The sequence below is a fragment of the Hyperolius riggenbachi genome, chromosome 10, assembly GCF_040937935.1.
Source record: "Hyperolius riggenbachi isolate aHypRig1 chromosome 10, aHypRig1.pri, whole genome shotgun sequence".
NCBI classification, from domain to species: Eukaryota; Metazoa; Chordata; class Amphibia; order Anura; family Hyperoliidae; genus Hyperolius; species Hyperolius riggenbachi.
Genome location: NC_090655.1, coordinates 231,848,711 through 231,869,733, shown reverse-complemented (window position 1 = coordinate 231,869,733; position 21,023 = coordinate 231,848,711). Strand labels below are relative to the sequence as shown.

The window sequence follows — 21,023 nt, the reverse complement described above, 5'->3', positions numbered from 1 at the left end:
GTAAACAAGAATTGAAATTCAACCCAATCAGTAGCTGATACCCCCTTTCCCACAAGAAACTTTTTTCTTTTCACAAACAGATCATCAGGGGGCTCTGTATGGCTGATATTGTGTTGAAACCCATCCCACAGTGTGATGTCAGGACCATGGTTCTGACATCGCACTGTGGGAGTCTTGTTGCATTGTGGGAAGTAACAGCTGTTTACAGCTGTTTCCAACTGCCAAAAAAAGCAAGCAGCATCTCCTTCCACAGACATCACCGGCCAGCAGAAAAAATGTCACTATGTGAAAAAATGTCAGAATGTAAATCAGGGAGAGGAAAGATTTTACAGTGGGCAAACACTGACTAAATCATTTATACATAATTATTGTAAAAATGAAGCACTTTTTTTAATTATATTATTTTCACTGGAGTTTCTCTTTAACCACTTCACCCCAAAGGCGTTTTACCCTAACGGACAAGAGCGATTTTCACCTTTCAGTGCTCATCCCTTTCATTTGTCAATAGCTTAATCACTACTAATCACAATGAAATGATCTGTATCTTGTTTTTTTTTCACCACTAATTGGGATTTTTGGGGTTGATATTTGTTTTCAGTAATTACTTTATTTTCTATGCATTTTAAAGGGAAAAACAAGGAAAAAATGAAAAAATACACAATTTCTCCAATTTCATCCCCTATAGTTTTAATATAAACACTGCTACTGTGCATAAAACCCACACATTTTATCTGCCTATTTGTTCTGGTTATCAAAAGATTTTATTTATGTCCCTAGTACAAAGTATGGTGACAATATAGTATTTGGAAATAAAGGTATATTTTCTCTTTTGTGTTTTTTTTTTTACTATTTTCTATTTTTTTTACTATTTTCACTTGCATGCGAATGCGATGTTTATCTCATTAATATATTTTCACCCCAGGTTAACTTTAAAGGCCAGAATCTATCATACATTACAAAAGGTGGTTGATCAGGCCTCTTCTTGATGGATTTAACTGCCCTGTTACAGAGCCAGAATGCTTAGACCAAGAACATAAGACATAACAACAAACTTCTTTAGGCAATACCTTTAAAGAGACTCTGTAACATTAAAAACCGCCCCTGGGGGGTACTCGCCTCGGGTGGGGGAAGCCTCAGGATCCTAATGAGGCTTCCCACGCCATCCTCTGTCCCACGGGGGTCTCGCTGCAGCCCTCCGAACAGCCGGCGACAAACCCGACTACGACTTCAATATTTACCTTTGCAGGCTCCAGCGGGGGCGCTGTGGCTGCTGTCGGCTCCGAAGTAGACGGAAATACCCGATCTTAGTCGGGTCCGCTCTACTGCGCAGGCGCTGGAGACTTGCGCCTGCGCAGTAGAGCGGACCCGACGGCGATCGGGTATTTCCGCCTACTTCGGAGCCGACAGCCGTCAGAGCGCCTGCGCTGGAGCCAGGAAGGTAAATAATGACGTCACCGCTGTCCGGAGGGCTGCAGCAAGACCCCCAAGGGACGGAGGACTGCGTGGGAAGCCTCATTAGATTCCTGAGGCTTCCCCCACCCAAGGTGAGTACCCCCCAGGGGACGTTTTCACGTTACAGTTCCTCTTTAAAGTGAACCTTAACTGAACAAAAGAAAAAGAGTCTCACTTACCAGGGGCTTTGACCAGCCCCCTTCAGCCGTCCTGTGCCCGCCGCATGCCCAACCGATCCTTCAGTCCCACACCTCAGCTTAGTTTAGGCCACTGCGCCTGTGCGGCCCTGGCAAAGCGTGCCCTCATATGCATTCCCGTCAGCGAGCCCATAATGCACAGGTGCAGTAAGAGAGAACCACTTACTGTGCCTGCGCAGGATGCTCTTGCTGACGGGAATACAAATGAGCACGCGTTTGCCAGGGTCGCGCAGGTGCAGTGGTCTGCTGACTGATCAGTCAGCAGAAACTAAGCTGAGGTGTGGGACTGGAGGATTGGTTTGGCACGCCACGGGCACAGGACGGCTGAAGGGGGTTGGTCGAAGCCCCAGGTAAGTGAAAGACTTTCTTTTGTTCAGTTAAGGTTCACTTTAATAACTAACTGTACAAGATTTCTTTGCAAGGAATCCTTATACACTTAGTCATGGAGAGACTCCGAACACATACAGTAATAACAAAACTTGTTTAGGTGATAGCTTTAATGACTAATACCGGACCACACACAGCTAGCTTTACCAAGAACGTACTGTTATTTTGAGAGGTTGTCAGACAACAAGAGGATTATACTCCTCATAATGTACAGCAACCAGAAGTGGGATAACTGGGATAAATGGGGTTGAGTTTTGGGGGTGTCTGAGTGCAAGAAAAACTCACCGATCGTACAGCAGCATACATGGTGCCTCTCACTTCAGCAGTCCTATAAACTTATGCGTGGGGACAGCTGTCCTGACTTGTAGCCCCAGTATGACAGACACCACGATTCCTCTGTCTGTGAGGGTTTCCTCTGGGTGACTACTGACCTCTGATCTATGAAAACATTCCATTCCATGGAAACATTTCCCACTCTCTGCTCTATGAAAACATTCCATTCTCATGGAAACATTTCATACTCTCTGAATATGACATCTGACGCTGACTTGTGTGCATTGTCTGTTTTTTTCCCCACTGCCTGAACATAAAAAAGGATGCTCTGCGAAGTGAGTTCTCTCATATCTGAAAAGTTGCCCATTCTGAGTGAAGAATTTCATTCAATCAGAACATGACAATTTATCAGTGTGAATTCTCTGGTGTCTGTGAAGAAATGCCTTCTCTCTGAAGCATTTCCCACACTCACAGCTTGAAAATGCACGCTTGCTGGTGTGAGTTTTTTGGTGACTAAAAAGCTGTGTATGCACATTGAACATGAAAAGGGACGCACCCCATGTGAAGTTTCTGGTGTTTAAGTAGATTAAACTATCCCCCACACTGAGTATAAAGGGAATGCTTACCTGTGACTTTGCTTATGAGAAATAAGCCTTGCTTTTTTTCTGTAACATTTCCCACACACTGAACAAGAAAAAAGCTGCTCACCAGTGTGAGTTTTCTGATGAGAAATAAAGTCAGCTTTCCATATGAAACATTCCCCACAATCCTGGCATGAGAAAGGCTGCTTACCAGTGTGAATTCTCTGATGCCTTATATGAAAACTGTTTGTTACATTCTGAACATGACAAATCCCACTTTCCTGTGTGACTTCTCTGATAAGAATAAAAGTTTTCTTTTGTGAGTAAAAGCTTATCCACACTCTGAATATGAAAAGGGACACTTACCCGTGTTTCCTCTTATAGCTTACAAACTTTGCTTTCTTTTTAAAACTTCAAATTTTATAGAGTTTTTCAAGTTAAGTCTACAAACATTTATGTAGTGCATTGACCAAAAAAAGTGCATAGTAACGTGTATTGTACAAGAGTGTTTTGTTGAGAGTTTGTAATAATATAAGTCAATGCGTAGAACGATACAAATTTCAAGAAAACCTATAAAACGATAAGAACATAACAAAACTGGCTCACCAAATCAACCCAGTGAGTGTTGAAAGCTTATTCCCGACAATTATGATCTTCTGGTGAACTGGATCTATGAGGGTGGTTGTTGTGATATGAGGTAATATATACAAACTGTGCTTTCTTAAGGAAATATTTCGTGCACTCTGAACATGAAAAAGGACACTCACCTGTGGTGAGTTCTCTGATGAGAACTAAGGTGTACTTTCTGAGTGAAATATTTCCCACACTCTGAGCAGGACAAGGGACGCTCACCCGTGTGAATTCTCTGATGCTTAATGAGACTTCTCTTCAGAGTAAACTTTTTGTCACATTCTGAACATGAAAATTGCTCACCTGTGTGAGTTCTCTGATGATAGGTAAGGCTTTCTTTCTGAGTGAAACATTTCCCGCACTCTGAACATGAAAAGGGACGCTCACCTGTGTGAGTTCTCTGATGCTTAATAAGACCTCCCTTTAGAGTAAACTGTTTGCCACATTCTGAACATGAAAAATCCTGCTTTCCTGTGTGAGTTCTCTGATGATTAATGAGAGTTGACTTGCGAGAAAACTGTTTGTCACATTCTGAACATGAAAAATCAAGCTCACCTTTGTGACTTCTCTGATGATATTTAAGGCTTTGTTTCAGAGTGAAACATTTCCCACACTCTAAACACGAAAAAGGACGCTCACCTGTGTGAATTCTCTGATGCCTAATAAGACTTGACTTCATAGAAAACAGTTTGTCACAGTCTAAACATGAAAAATCACGCTTTTCTGTGTGAGTTTTCTGATGCTTAATAACACTTCCCTTCAGAGTAAACAGTTTGTCAGACTCTGAACATGAAAAATCATGCACATCTGTGTGAGTTCTCTGATGATAAATAAGGCTGTCTTTCTGAGTAAAACATTTCCCACACTCTAAGCATGAGAAGGGCCGCTCACCTGTGTGAGTTTTCTGATGTTTAATAAGATTTGTCTTTAGAGTAAACTGTTTGTCACACTCTGCACATGCAAAATCACGCTTTCCTGTGTGACTTCTCTGATGAGAACTAAGGCTTGCTTGCTCTGTGAAACATTTCCCACACTCTGAACATAAAAAGGGACGCTCACCTGTGTGAAGTCTCTGATGAGAACTAAGGTGTGCTTTCCGAATGAAACATTTTCCACACTCTGAGCATGAAAACGGACGCTCACCTGTGTGAATTATCCGATGCTTAATAAGATTTGTCATCAGAGTAAACTGTTTGCCACATTCTGAACAAGACAAATCACCGTTTTTTGTGTGACTTCTCTGATGATAACTAAGATGTGCTTTCAGAGTGAAAGATTTCCCACACTCTGAGCATGAAAAAGGCTGCTCACCTGTGTGACTTCTCTGATGTGTAATAAGATATGCCTTACGTGTAAACTGTTTGTCACATTCTGAACAAGAAAATTCAAGCTTTCCTGTATGACTTCTCAGATGCTCATTAAGACTTGCTTTCTGAATGAAAGATTTCCCACACTCTGAGCATGAGAAGGGACGCTCACCTGTGTGAAGTCTTTGATGATTAATGAGACTTGCCTTTGTAGTAAACAGTTTGTCACATTCTGAACATGAAAAATCACGCTTTCCTATATGACTTTTCTGATGATAATTAAGGTGTTCTTTTCGGGGGAAACATTTCCCACACTCTGAGCATGAAAAGGGGCGCTCACCTGTGTGAATTTTCTGATGCTTAATAAGATTTGCCTTTAGAGCAAACTGTTTGTCACAGTCTGAACATGCAAAATCACGTGTTCCTGTATGACTTCTCTCGTGATAATTAAGGCTTGCTTTCTGAGCAAAACATTTCCCACACTCTGAACATGAAAAGGGACGCTCACCTGTGTGAATTCTCTGATGATTAATGAGACTTGTCTTTAGAGTAAACTGTTTTTTACATTCTGAGCATGAAAAGTCACGCTTTCCTGTGTGACTTCTCTGATGAATATTAAGGTTTGATTTGTGAGCAAAACATTTCCCACACTCTGGACAAGCATATGGACGCTCACCTGTGTGACTTTTCTGGTGTAAAAAAAGTGATTTATTTTTCCAGTTTTCACAGTCAGATGAAGGAAATGCCTTCTCACCCATCTGTTTAGGAATACAAGGTTTACCAGACGATTCCCCAACATTGGACAGATCATTTGCTCTATCGGTAGTGTGAGATCTCGGCTGGATATTTGGGGTAACAGGATGTGATCTGTCAGAAGATTCCTCAGGGTTAAAGGGATCCGGTGATCTCTCCTCATGGTAAAGTCTGTGATGTGTATTTCCAGCAATGGGATTTTGTCCTGGAGAATGTTGTGTGACGCCATTATCTTCTGCAGTATCATCTGGAGGAGAAATTATCAGAACTATTATATCATTATTATCAAGCTGCCATTGTGTTTAAGTCATCTCAAGTAACTCTAAGTATAATAATTAGATACAGTTTACATTCTTCTATGATTTCTAGTGTGTATTCAGTAGTGGAAGTCACAGGTAGGAAAAGTATACATCTAGTGTGGTGTATAACTCATGTAACAGTGTGCATTCCTGTAACACTCATGTATTCACTTGTTTTCTTGGCCTCCAGTAACTTTTAGAGCTCATCTGCTCCTGTAAGCAGAGACAGGGCACATCTTATAGCTTATGTAATCAGTGCTGACTCCCATCCAAGGACAAGTACAACAAACATTCTCAATGTGGATGTCCTCGAGACTCACATGAATGTCATACATGCATGCTGAATATCTGTGTATAAATATGGGCTGAGAAATCTCAGTAGACACACACACACACAGAGACATCCTATATTGTATGGTTTAAGCTCAAGATAAAGAAAGGTTGGTAATGGATGGACTCTTATGTAACTCAGATGACCAGTGCTTAGCTGTTATGAGATTCTTCTTTATTTGAATGCTGATTATAACCCTGTTCTGAGATATTTTTGGATATTCTTTGTACATAACTACAATAATTAATTTTCATTTAAATATATTCTGGTGTAAGACTGTAGTTGTTCCATTGGGGAGATCTGTGATACTACAAATCTACATCTTGTTGGTATGCCAGTGGCTGAGAGCCCATCTGACCGATTCTAGGAGGACTGACACTTCATTGTGTTTAGTATTCTCCACATTTGCTTCACCTTTTTTATATAGGGGATAATAAAATAAGACATCCCTCTGAGGAGTTCCTGTATCATGTTCATTTATTAAAGTAAAAATATACCCAACTATTTAGAGTCCAAGTCCACATTCATCATTTTCCAACAACTAGAGGGCCAGATATGTGAGGTAACAATTAATTACACATTATTATGGTACATCATATAGGAAACAAACATATGTACATTACAAGTGCCTCAGTGATTGGTCACATGACCCGTCCAGTCAAAAACTCACATACTCACATTGAGCAGTCCGTTCCCTCCTGCCAGCATCTCAATTTTTCTCCTACAGGGCAATAAGCAGTTACTCCCCCTCCCCCCCCCCCCCCACTATGCACCCAGTCAATGATCGCATTTTGGTGGTGATTATTCACATTTGTGCTGGAGATCATGTGGTTAAAGAGGGACTTTCACACATGTATTTTAAGCCTGTCCAATTATATATATTAGAACAAAAATGATAATTTCTCAAATAACAGGACATCCTACAGATTTAGAAAGCACCACTGCATACAGGTATGAAGAAATGTCATGCCCATCACAGAGAACTGATTACATTCTGTATAAGTGACAGGTAAATATGATTACTGTATAACTGCCCAGTACTGTAGGTTACATACACCTCCTCCCATACATAGGATTCGTGTTAGATGATGGTATGTGCAAGTTAGCCCAATTTTACGTTTTAGGTATTACGATACCTTTTGAGAAGGGCCAAATCAGGAACTGCTTTGCAGCCCCAGTGTTTTGATATTCAATACCCGCATTCTCCAATTTAGCATATTTGTTTTGTAAACAGCAGCTAGATCATCACTAGTCAGCAAATGGGGTTCTTCTGAGATTCCTTCCATTAAAGAATTGAAATCTATGGTCTAGTATCAAATCAATGTGGAAAGAATCTAGCATAGAAAAGACCACTTTACTTACGGTAAAGTCTTTTCCAGTAGTCATGAGGACAGCACCCCTGGATGAGACTTGTCTCCCTCCCCACTGTGGACAGGAAACTGTTAAAAGAAGAATTTGCATAAGCAATAGGCAGCCACATATAAGATACTACACCTGCCACAGTACCTCAGTTAATAAAAAGATGACACGGACATTTAATGATGCTTACACAAACTTATTTCTCTTTCCTACCCAAATAAGGGCGGGTTGCAGGGGTGCTGTCCTCATGACTACTGGAAAAGACTTTACCGTAAGTAAAGTGGTCTTTCCCAGAACGTCATTTCGGACAGCACCCCTGGATGAGACGATATACAAGAGTTAAAACCTTAGGGTGGGACCACAGCTTGCAAAACTTTCCTTCTGAAGGATAAACCTGCAGAGACAGATACATTAAGGCGATAGTGCTTTACAAACTTATTGTGACTTGACCAGGTCGCAGCTCTGCAAATCTGATCTATAGAGGCCCCTGCCCTCTCTGCCCAAGAAGTCGAAATTCCTCTTGTGGAATGAGCCATGATAGAATTGAATTGCTCCCCCTGTGTCTGATATGCTAATGAAATAGCCCAAACAAATGTATAATCTGTGTAGGATTTAATTAAGGAAGATTTCTCCCAATTAATGATCCAACCTAGATCTTGTAGTAAGACTATTGTCGTAACAATCTGATCTCTTACCGAATTGGGAGATGTCCCCCAAAACAGAAAATCAAGGTAACCCAAAATGTTAACCTTTCTCTGTCTAAGTGTAGCTAGAACCCCAGACATTACCTTCATAAACAACCCTGGAGCTGAGGATAATCCGAAGGGCAAAGCATTAAACTGATACATTCTTACCTCTTCCTCCATCTGGATGGCAAACCTTAAGCATTATTGAGAAGTCAGATGTATCGGTAATTGAAGATACGCATCTTTTCAGTCTAGAAAGGCTAGGAAATCGTCCTTCTGTAAGAGATGAATAATAGATCAAATCCATCCTGAATTTTCTGTATTTTACCTTCTGGTTTAGACTCTTTAAATTTAGTATGAACTGATAATTTCCCTGTAGCTCCTTTACTAGACAAAACACAGGGCAATAGAATCCCTGTCCTCTGACATTTCGGTACTTCTCGAATTACCCTTTTTTTCTAAACAGGGAAAGGACTTTCGATTGTAGGGCTGAAAACTTTATTTGGTCCTGCAAACGGGGAGTAATGCAAAAGCTCTTAAAAGGAGGCTGGCTGAACTCTATTCTGTATCCCTCCAACAAAAAACACCTTAAAGGCTCTTTCCCACTAAGACGTTGCGTTAGATGCGACGCTAAGGTCACATAACGTGCCCCCAAGGCAACGCATGTGAGCTTTGAAGTTGGATGCTATTTAGAGCCACGTTATGCGTCTCCTGATGGGTCTGTGAGGCGTACTTTTTGACGCTTACTATCGGACGAAAACGGCGCATGCGGCAAAAGACTGTGGAGAGCACGTGATCGGAAAACTCCGCATCACGTGGTCCTGCCAGCCAATAAGCGGCCGCTCCAGGAAGTTAACACTGCAGTGCATATTAATTAGTCATGTGGCTGGCCACAACAGCGGACTCTCCCCTCCTCTCCTGCAAGAAAAAACAAAAAACACACATTATTGAGCATATGCAAACAGTCTAATGCGGCTAAAACCGTGTATAACGCACAGCATGATGCACTTTCTTTAAACGTCCAGCGTTAGAGTGTAACACAACGTGGGCACTGTGAACAGCCCATTGATTTTTCATTACTGTGAGCTGGGCTGCGTTACAAGCTGCTCTAACCTGCGCCTGTAACGTCCCACTGTGAAAGAAGCCTAAATAACCAATATTTTGTGCACTGTAGTTGCCATGTTTTGAAATTTGCAATTCTCCATCTCACTGGAATACTAGCGTCATTGCTTATCTGACTTCTTGGTAAAAGTGAAGTTGGACTTAGGGCCGGTTCACATTACAAACGCGGACGGCCACGCATGCGGAACGCAACGCGTACGAACGCACGCCATCCGCGTTTGCATGCGTTGCTTGGCTGATCCCATCACTGAAAAGTAAATGGGACAGCCGCGCGTTTTTGCTAAATCTGCGTGCAGCATGCGTTCGGAACGCATGCAGTGTGAACATCAGACAGTGCACTCTATGCACTGTCTGATGTCGTGCGTGTTGGCCTTCTGCACGCGTTTCCAAAACGCAGCTGGAAACGTGTGCAGTCTGAACAGGCCCTTAGGCTTCTGTGACTTGTAGAGAGCCCATCTCCTGCCCTTAGAGGACTAGGGATCTGACTTATTCTTAGAAGGAGGGACGAAAGGACCGTTTACTTTGAAAAGGTCCTTTCTTAAAGGAATACTATCGATACCCAAGTGTTCTAAAATGACAATGTACAAATAATGTCTAAGTTGCTGTGTAAACATTTTCCTACTTTTCATGTTAAATATCAGAGGCAAAAGCTGTAATTTACTGAGGGTAGGATTAGCTATATTGGGACAAATCAATTGCAGAAGGGGTGTCTACTTCAATGCACAGCCAGAGTTGCATATCGGACTACAGAAAGCAAATATCAAACAAACTCTGAAAGCAAAAAACAGTATGAAAAGCTGTAACAATTAGTTACATTTCCTCTGCTCTCTACAGACACTTCAGTCCGAAACAGGACACAGAAGCTGCAGCTGTTCTCTCTGTCACACACAGTTACACAGAGTTATCTGATCAAGTGTGAGGGGAATTTCCCCTCTCCTCATGGCTCAGAGTCAGTTTTGTCAGTAAAGTTTGAAAGCATTTTGATAACAGTAAACAAAGAGGTTGCTACTAAAATGTATACACCAGTACTTAGCAACACTTCCCAAACAATTCCTGTGTCAATTGAAAATATGTGGATCGATAGAATTCCTTTAACAGGAATACTTTTTTTTTTTTTTTTTTTTTTTTTTTAATGTGTGTCTGCCGTTCTGTCTAGAGGGTTGTCTGACTCAAACAGCAGACCCCCTTCACAAGGTACACCACATAACTTGATTTTGAAGAATTGTCATCATTCCAAGTTTTTACCCATACACCTCTTCTGGCTGAATTAACTAATGCCGTAGTTCTGGCCATAAGTTTAACCGTATCATCTGAAGCGTCCACTAGATAATTGGAAGCATTCCAAACTTTAGGGAAATCATTCAAAATTTCCCAGAAATCCTCAAAAAAGTAGGTCAGTTTTGTTTGATACCCTTGAAAAATATGGATCTAATTTAGGCGGGGTTCCCCAAAACCCTGATCTTCAGGAGAAAAACAACATTTAGATAATGATCTGGGCCAAAAAAAAAAAAACCAAAACTTTTCCTAGATTATCCCACTCCTTAATCCTAATCTTAAGAGTAGAATGGACTGGAATAAGCCGAGAATGAGGATCCGCCAAACTCTCATACATTTGATCCAAAGGTGTCAAAGATTTCTGCTCAGACTTAATACCTATTAGTAAGTCTTTCATTAATTCAGGAAAAAAACATTGCGGTTAGGGCTCTTTTCTACTATGAAATGCGATCGCAACCGCATTTGCGATCCCAATCGCACTTCAATTTCCACTATGCGATTGCGCTACTATACTTATAGTACAGCTCAATTGCATACAATGCAGGAGGATGACGATTGTGCTTTGTCCAAATCGCATCGCAATCAGATTGCACTAATGGAAATTGCTGCTGCAGTTTCCATTAGTTTAACGTACCTCGTGATCAGAATCAAATCGTAACTCGCAGAGTAATGAAAAAAAGGCCCTTAGTCAGTTTTACTCAAATCTTCCTCCTAGTTTGATACATTTTCTCTGTGCAGAGAGAGTTACTATAAAGGAGGCAGCCCCAGCATTCCTTTACATGTGCATTTTTGTTTAAATTGCCTCTCCTTGCCCTGAATCTGTCTAGTTCTTTTAAACAATCTATTTAATTGCTGCAGCTTAGAAGAACTTCAAGAATGTTACACATGCAGGCTTTCTGATGTGAAATTTATCTGAAAACAGGTACCCAAGGGGTTAAAAACACAGCCTGGGTATTCCGGGATGCAGTTTGTTCTGCTCTCACTGCAGCTGCCTGGGAGGTCTGTCTCTCCATTAGCTTGCCTGTTATGGCTGGCTTATCGCCTTCTCTAAACAGCCAGGGTTTCTCTGCTCACATTTGCCTGCTTTAATTTTTATGAATTAACCTTCAGTGACCTGTGTTGTGATAATCTCCGCACAAGGTGTTAATTTCTGGCACCTGCTCAGGAATTATAAATTTTCATGCGGACACAGGTTTTATGAATGCACACTTTACTAAATGGTGGGTAAAGTCAGCTGTTTTGAGCATTACCGCATGCAGGAATGCTCAATAAATAGAGGCCTATGTCTCTTGGAAGCAGGAGGCATAGTTAGAGGTGCAGACAACATAGGAGATGATGGATTAGCTATAACAGGTAGATAAGCCATAGCAGTACTAGTCCCAGGCCCATCTGAAGCAGCTGAGGCGGTAGAAGCAATAGCAGAATCTTTAATTTCCTATTGCTGTGGACCTTCTCTGTACAATACTGGCACAATTTCCATTCAGAGTTGCCAATCCATGCTGACTGGACTGAGTAGAAGATTTTTCAGACTTTTCAACCTTCTCAGTCTTATGTCTTTTGGGGTATAAAACATAATAAACGATAGCCAGCCATTAGACAAATCCCTCTATACATAACATACATCCAGCCAAGCAGAAGAAACAATCACATCTACTTGCCAGAGAGGGATCCTGGGCAGATTCAGCAGATTGTGCAGGAGCTGACCCAGAGGCGTCCTCCATGATCTCAGCCACAAACCAGAGTGCATCATGGACTCTACAAACTTATACCTGTGCTGCTGATTTGATGCAGCTGATCCAATTATGCATGCGGCCCCTGCCGGCTAAGCATATGCTTAATCAGCTTCTTACCTTAAGGAATCAGCTGTATGCCGATTCCTAATCACCGCCGCGGCCCCTGCCGCCCGGCTCAGACTTCAGATCACGCGGGACGCCAGCGCGTGACTACCTCCGGTTCAACCGGAAGTGAACTCTCTCCAATGCACGCACCTGCGCGCATAAAGTTGCTGCCTCCAATGGAGAAGCCTCCTCCACGCTGCAGGGCTCCGACTGTTCACTGAACAGTGCTGCTTGGAGCCCTGGAAAACGCTGCCCCTGCCGCCTGACATGGATGGCACTCCTGGAGACCTCTCCCATGCATCCCGTCCGGGACAGGAAACTAAACTGAGGTACTGTGGCAGGTGTAGTATCTTATATGTGGCTGCCTATTGCTTATGCAAATTCTTCTTTTAACAGTTTCCTGTCCACAGTGGGGAGGGAGACAAGTCTCATCCAGGGGTGCTGTCCGAAATGACGTTCTGGGAAATAAAGTGATTAAATTCATAAGTGTAAAGTATCTCCTTCTCATGTGTTGGTACTATGATGATATACTGGGGAATAGAGATGGGCCTTTCATATGGTGTACAGTATCTCCTCCTCATGTGTTGGTACTATGATGATATACTGGGGAATAGAGATGGGCCTTTCATATGGTGTACAGTATCTCCTCCTCATTTGTTGGTACTATGATGTTATACTGAGGAATGGAGATGGGCCTTTCATATGGTGTACAGTATCTCCTCCTCATTTGTTGGTACTGTGATGTTATACTGAGGAATGGAGATGGGCCTTTCATATGGTGTACAGTATCTCCTCTTCATTTGTTGGTGCTATGATGTTATACTGAGGAATGGAGATGGGCCTTTCATATGGTGTACAGTATCTCCTCCTCATTTGTTGGCACTATGATGTTATACTGAGGAATGGAGATGGGTCTTTTATATGGTGTACAGTATCTCCTCCTCATTTGTTAGTACTATGGTGTTATACTGCGGAATGGAGATGGACCTTTCATATGGTGTACAGTATCTCCTCCACATTTGTTGGTACGATGGTGTTATATTGAGGAATGGAAATGGGCCTTGGTGTACAATATCTCCTCCTCATTTGTTGGTGCTATGATGTTATACTGAGGAATGGAGATGGACCTTTCATATGGTGTACAGCACCCCGACCTATTTTGACCCAAGGACTGCTTCAGCATTAGGCAATTTTTCCAAGGACTGGGCGGATGCGGGGGATGGGGGTGTTATTGCACGGGGAGGAGGGGGTGTGCAGGCTTGTTCTACAGGCAGGGTATAAAGAAGTCCTGGGAACACCAGCCCTACCTAACCACTATCTGCATCGCCCTCAGCACTTTGGAAAATTACATCTGGTGTGTCAGGTGATGTGAAGGGGGTACTGCCTGGGCTTCTTTATCTACTAGCACTCATTTCCTACCCTCATCTGCCTCCCCTCACTTTTACCCTTCCCTCCACCTCACAGCCCCTTTACCCTCCTCCCCACACTCAGTTCACCCATTCCTCCTCTCTACACCCACTTTACACTTCCCTCCTCCCCACACTCACTTTTACCCTTCCATTCTTCTTCCCACACTAAGCTTCCAAGTTCCAGCATCAGCTTCTCACCTCCGTCCAGACTGAACTCTGTGACTGGCAAGAGACCAGAGCGTCCCAGTCATCCTCACTGCTGCCATCTGGTGTTCGTACAGACGGAAAGCATGCGGCATTAAAAATAACAGACACTAGGCGGCAGCAGTAACAATGGCTGCAGACGGTTCTTCTCTATAGCTTCCGGCAAACTTCAGTGACACTTCTCTCTGCACTGTGATGAGTCATGACAGACTGCATGACCCAGCTGATAGCAGCCTGCGGCCCACTAGTGGGCCGCGGCCCAGGGGTTGGGGACCCCTGGGTACAATATTTCCCCCTCATTTGTTGGTACTATGATGTTATACTGAGGAATGGAGATGGACCTGTCATATGGTGCACAGGATCTCCTCATTTGTTGTCAACATGATATTATACTGAGGAATGGAGATGGGCCTTTCATATGGTGTACAGTATCTCCTCCTCATTTGTTGGTACTATGATGTTATACTGGGGAATGGAGATGGGCCTTTCATATGGTGTACAGTATCTCCCCCTCATTTGTTGGCACTATGATGTTATACTGAGGAATGGAGATGGACCTTTCATATGGTGTACAGTATCTCCTCCTCATTTCTTTGTTGGTACTATGATGTTATACTGGGGAATGGAGATGGGCCTTTCATATGGTGCACAGTATCTCCTCCTCATTTGTTGGCACTATGATGTTACACTGAGGAATGGAGATGGGCCTTTCATATGGTGTACAGTATCTCCTCCTCATTTGTTGGTACTATGATGTTATACTGAGGAATGGAGATGGGCCTTTCATATGGTGTACAGTATCTCCTCCTCATTTGTTGGTACTATGATGTTATACTGAGGAATGGAGCTGGGCCTTTCAGATGGTGTACAGTATCTCCTCCTCATTTGTTGGTGCTATGATGTTATACTGAGGAATAGAGATGGGCCTTTCATATGGTGTACAGTATCTCCTCATTTGTTGGTACTATGATGTTATACTGAGGAATGGAGATGGACCTTTCATATGGTGTACAGTATCTCCTCCTCATGTGTTGGTACTATGGTGCTATGCTGAGGAATGGAGATGGCCTTTCATATGGTGTACAGTATCTCCTCCTCATGTGTTGGTACTATGATGTTATACTGAGGAATGGAGATGGGCCTTTCATATGGTGTACAGTATCTCCTCCTCATGTGTTGGTACTATGATGTTATACTGAGGAATGGAGATGGGCCTTTCATATGGTGTACAGTATCTCCCCCTCATTTGTTGGGAACATTATGTTATACTGAGGAATGGAGATGGGCCTTTCATATGGTGTACAGTATCTCCTCCTCATTTGTTGGAAACATGATGTTATACTGAGGAATGGGGATGGGCCTTTCATATGGTGTACAGTATCTCCCCCTCATGTGTTGGTACTATGATGTTATACTGAGGAATGGAGATGGGCCTTTCATATGGTGTACAATATCTCCTCCTCATTTGTTGGTGCTATGATGTTATACTGAGGAATGGAGATGGGCCTTTCATATGGTGTACAGTATCCCCTCCTCATTTGTTGGTGCTATGATGTTATACTGAGGAATGGAGATGGGCCTTTCATATGGTGTACAGTATCTCCTCCTCATTTGTTGGTGCTATGATGTTATACTGAGGAATGGAGATGGGCCTTTCATATGGTGTACAGTATCCCCTCCTCATTTGTTGGTGCTATGATGTTATACTGAGGAATGGAGATGGGCCTTTCATATGGTGTACAGTATCCCCTCCTCATTTGTTGGTGCTATGATGTTATACTGAGGAATGGAGATGGACCTTTCATATGATGTACAGTATCTCCTCCTCATTTGTTGGTACTGTGATGTTATACTGAGGGATGGGGATGGGCCTTTCATATGGTGTACAGTATCTCCTCCTCATTTGTTGGTGCTATGATGTTATACTGAGGAATGGAGATGGGCCTTTCATATGGTGTACAGTATCTCCTCCTCATTTGATGGTACTATAATGTTATACTGAGGAAAGGAGACAGGCCTTTCATATGGTGTACAGTATCTCCTCCTCATTTGTTGGTGCTATGATGTTATACTGAGGAATGGAGATAGGCCTTTCATATGGTGTACAGTATCTCCTCCTCATTTGTTGGTGCTATGATGTTATACTGAGGAATGGAGATGGGCCTTTCATATGGTGTACAGTATCTCCCCCTCATTTGTTGGTTGTATGATGTTGTACTGAGGAATGGAGATGGGCCTTTCATATGGTGTACAGTATCCCCTCCTCATTTGTTGGTGCTATGATGTTATACTGAAGAATAGAGATGGGCCTTTCATATGGTGTACAGTATCTCCTCCTCATTTGTTGGCACTATGATGTTATACTGAGGAATGGAGATGGGCCTTTCATATGGTGTACAGTATCTCCTCCTCATTTGTTGGTGCTATGATGTTATACTGAGGAATGGAGATAGGCCTTTCATATGGTGTACAGTATCTCCTCCTCATTTGTTGGTGCTATGATGTTATACTGAGGAATGGAGATGGGCCTTTCATATGGTGTACAGTATCTCCCCCTCATTTGTTGGTTGTATGATGTTGTACTGAGGAATGGAGATGGGCCTTTCATATGGTGTACAGTATCCCCTCCTCATTTGTTGGTGCTATGATGTTATACTGAAGAATAGAGATGGGCCTTTCATATGGTGTACAGTATCTCCTCCTCATTTGTTGGCACTATGATGTTATACTGAGGAATGGAGATGGGCCTTTCATATGGTGTACAGTATCTCCTCCTCATTTGTTGGTACTATTGTATGATGTTATACTAAGGAATGGAAACTGACCTTTCATGGAAATGGACCTTTCATTCCATACTGAGGAATGGAGGTGGGCTTTTCATGTGGTGTACAGTATGCACATGCGGCTCCGTGCTACTGAGCATACTTCTTGCCTGCATGGAGCAGCCACACATGTACACAGAAGGGAGCATGGCCGCGACCAATATTCGTCATTAAAGTTGAATATTGTGAAAAGTGTCCCAGCTAAGGAATGGGAGACCGGCAAAGCTTCTGGACCATCCAGAGGCTTTCTACCTACAGGGGTAAGTATCTAACTTTTTTTTTCCATCTTGACTACAGGTACGCTTTGGTAATGAGAAAATATCCCTATTGTCTGACACATTTAATCTTCACATCTACTTGTGGAAATAAAAATAGCATAAATCAGTGGTCCATGTAGTGTTCATCACTCACCTATGTGAATGTCTTGCTTACATGCCTCTTGTTTTATTGTCCCAAACAGGTCACCCTCCTCCATAGACTTGTAATCATTCTCCACATAAGTATTTTCTTTTTCCTCTTTAATTGTCCTCATCATGTAATTCTCCTTTGTAGATGGCTGATCATTCTCCACAGATGTCTCTTCTTCCTCTTTAATTGTCCTCATCGTGTCACTCTCCTCCATAGACTGCTGATCACTCCTCACATACGTCTCCTCTTCTTCCGCTTCAATTGTCCTCTTCATGTCACCCTCCTCCATAGACTGCTAGTCAGCCCTCACACACATTTCTTCTTCCACTTTAATTGTCCTCACCATATCACACTCCTCCATAGAATGCTGATCATTCCTCACATACGTCTCTTCTTCTTCACCTTTAATCCAAACTTTCAAATCAGTATGTTCTTCGCACTAAAAGCACAAAAATTAAAATATACTAAAATATTGTCTGTAAGATCAGAGCACTAGCAAATTCATGCTGTTGGGGAAAGGACAGATCAGAGGATAGGTGGCAGCATCTTAACTGCTGGCAAGGTGCATCACTGTTGGAAGTTTGTTTGTTGTGAACTGAGCAGGAACAAGGCCTAGGGCCACATGCAATTCGAGGTGATAAGAAGCTCAAAATTTGCAAGCTTCATATCCCCTCACATCGCTCAGGATTTACTGGCAAATTCAATTGGCAGTGTTAGTGATGTTGGCATGTTAAAGAGTAACTGTTAGCCCCCAAAGTGAAATTTAAATCTCTACAGCAATGTTTTATTTAGTATTAAAGTGATCCAAAAAGCCAATGCAGAACTTAAAAATCAATATAATTTTGTTACTATGTAGCCTTTTGCCCAAGCTAAGGACGCAAAGCCGCATATCTGATACTGATGAGCATGCAGAGCATGCCTATGTCTGCCCGACCCCCCTCTCCTCCCCAGGACCAGGTGCCGATCTATTCGCACCACAAACAGCTGACCGCTCTGACAGGGAGAGAGAGCGGAAGCACTTCCAGCGCAGCCATGCAGAGCAGCCGCCGCCGAGTCACATGTGAGACATGTGAGAGAGATGCACGGTGGCGGCTGCTCTGCCGTGGCTGCGCTGGAAGTGCTGCCGCTCTCTCTCCCTGTCAGAGCGGTCAGCTGTTTGTGGTGCGAATAGATCGGCACCTGGTCCTGGGGAGGAGAGGGGGGTCGGGCAGACATAGGCATGCTCTGCATGCTCATCAGTATCTGATATGCGGCTTTGCGTCCTTAGCTTGGGCAAAAGGCTACATAGTAACAAAATTATATTGATTTTTAAGTTCTGCATTGGCTTTTTGGATCACTTTAATACTAAATAAAACATTGCTGTAGAGATTTAAATTTCACTTTGGGGGCTAACAGTTACTCTTTAAAAGCATAAGGGGGGCACATGGCAAACATTTTTCAATCCAAGAAATAAAAATGTAACCCTCCCACCTCCAAAGCTTTAGCTAACCCATTGTAACTTGCACAGTCAACTTGCATGGGACTAACGTACTAGCCGTACCAGCCCACATGGTCCATGATGTCGGGGTCTCTGTAAGAGAGGGGAGACAAAGCTCCCCCTTATTCTACAGAGACCTTGTCAATATAATGATGTGCTAGATTACATCATAGCCTAGGCTAAGCATTACTGGGAGGGCGGGGCTACATACCAATATACAGCAATATATAGATATTGGAGGCGTTTCTGATGCTAAAACCAGGATAATGAACGTAAATGGGATATCCTGAATAATGTACATTACTCTACTATATGTCATTACAGGTCCTCCAGTGTGTGGGCTTTATAGCCTGGTGATGTTGGTCACACCATGCTTACATACAGTGTTCTGTGCTCCGTGTAATAGTGTGCTTTAGCTGTACCTGTTCCCTATGCTAGTGGCTGCCACCATCTGTTTGCAATGAGGCTGGCTCTGTACAAAAAGAGATACTTACCTTAGGAGAGAGAAGCCTCTGGATCCTATAGAGGCTTCCCTCGGCATCCTGTGGTCCCCCGTCGCCGAGCGTGGACAGCCGTGTATGTGCAGTCAGCTGGAGCCATTCTTGCACAAATGGCTCCGAGCTACTGTGCATGCGTGGCCGCGCTTGTAATGGGGGTCCACCGTGCTCAGCTGCAAGGGATCAGCGGACGCCAGGGGGAGATTCGATAGGATCCTGAGGCGTTCCTCTCTTTAGGTAAGTAGCTTCTGCTCTGATTCATTTTAACTACATGTCCCAACATGTTATAATGCACTTTTTCTGAGGTTTACATGGAGCTATATGGTTGAGATGACCCAGCAGGAAACCCCTTGTAATTACTAGTGGCAAACTCACTCTAAGCAGCAAATGACAGTGGCCCGGTAATACCGACACATAGACATAGAACATTTATATCGTGCTTTTCTCCTGGCAGACTCAAAGCGCCAGAGCTGCAGCCACTAGGACGCCCTCTGTAGGCAGTAGCAGCGTTAGGGAGTCTTGCCCAAGGTCTCCTACTGAATAGGTGCTGGCTTACTGAGCGGTCAGAACCGAGATTCGAACTCAGGTCGCCTGTGTCCGGTGCAGAGCCCTTAACCAGTACACTATACAGCCACTCTAATATTACCATTAATCTAATATCACCTTCCATAACCTTCCTCAACCACTAACCTTCCTCTATAACGTTTAACACTAACCCCCTTATCTCTCCTACCTGTGCTTAGAGTTGATCAATTGCAAAGAGCTGTATTTCCCAATAAGGTTTCCTGCAGGGTCACCTCAACCATACTAGCACATACACACCTGTCTCTGTGATATATAGAACTACAAGTCCCATTGGTGGCTGTGAGAGATGTGAAAAGGTAAAACCCCAGCATGCCCATTGCTCGCTCTGTGTTGGATGTGAAGCACTACAAGATCTGCATGCTCTGCTAGAAACTTTTTTGAATGGGTCGAAGTATAACCCCAGACTCCCTTCATGCCCTCTAGTCCCTCCTCACACATCTGTGGAACTACAAATCCCAACATGTCCAACTGACATCCCTGTGTGCACTACTAGTCCCAGCAACTGGGATCAGTATTATTACCTGCGCTGCTCCTGCTGCCAATCCCTGCAATGTCTCCTCTCTACTTCCTGCCACTTCCCCTGTAACCTAGAACTTCCTGTCTGTAGGCTCCTCCCTACTTGCCTTTCAAGAGTCTCTTATTATTAGTATAGTACTGTACCTGTATGTGTAAAATCACCATCTTGTGGACAATTCTGGTACTGCAAGTATCATTAAACTGCCTTTCAGAATCTACACGTTTTGCCTTATTTGCAATTATTCAGTTTGCACACTCCTAGTAGTTCTGGTTCACCATGAGCTTCTGCTTGGCAATTTGTAACTTTCAGGATCAGAAAGGATAGTTTTAGTTCCCAAGTCCCTTTACACCAAGGGTGTCAAACTCAAATAGACAGTGGGCTGAGATTAAAAACTTAGACCAAGTTTAGAGCCAAAAATTATGTTTACCATGCGCAGTAGCAGCTCTCCGCTCGGGCTCCGGCAGAAGTGGCCGAGGCCGATCGGTTCCGCTCTACTACACAGGAGCATACAGCTCGTGCCTGCACAGTAGAGTGGACCTAAGGAGATCCTCAGTGGGTCCCAGTGCTGGATCCCCTCTACTCAGGATGGGTGAAGCCTCTTTGGGATCCAGAGG

At 43.2% G+C, this 21,023-nt stretch overlaps 1 protein-coding gene across 2 annotated transcripts; it reads right to left on the bottom strand.

Annotated features, from left to right (window-relative positions):
• Positions 1 to 1,966: 1,966 nt before the first annotated feature.
• LOC137534757 (zinc finger protein 585A-like) lies at positions 1,967 to 20,468 on the bottom strand. Of its 2 annotated transcripts, none has more exons than XM_068256388.1 (3): positions 20,414 to 20,468; positions 17,337 to 17,772; positions 1,967 to 5,827 (listed from the first exon to the last, which is right to left on the bottom strand). In XM_068256388.1, exons 2-3 carry the CDS (start codon positions 17,620 to 17,622, stop codon positions 3,654 to 3,656), a joined length of 2,460 nt encoding a protein of 819 aa, XP_068112489.1. In that variant the 5' UTR covers positions 17,623 to 17,772; positions 20,414 to 20,468; the 3' UTR covers positions 1,967 to 3,653. The 2 variants fall into 2 exon arrangements, with proteins under 2 accessions (XP_068112489.1, XP_068112490.1); XM_068256389.1 differs by having other exon boundaries at positions 17,337 to 17,735; positions 20,414 to 20,464.
• Positions 20,469 to 21,023: the final 555 nt, after the last annotated feature.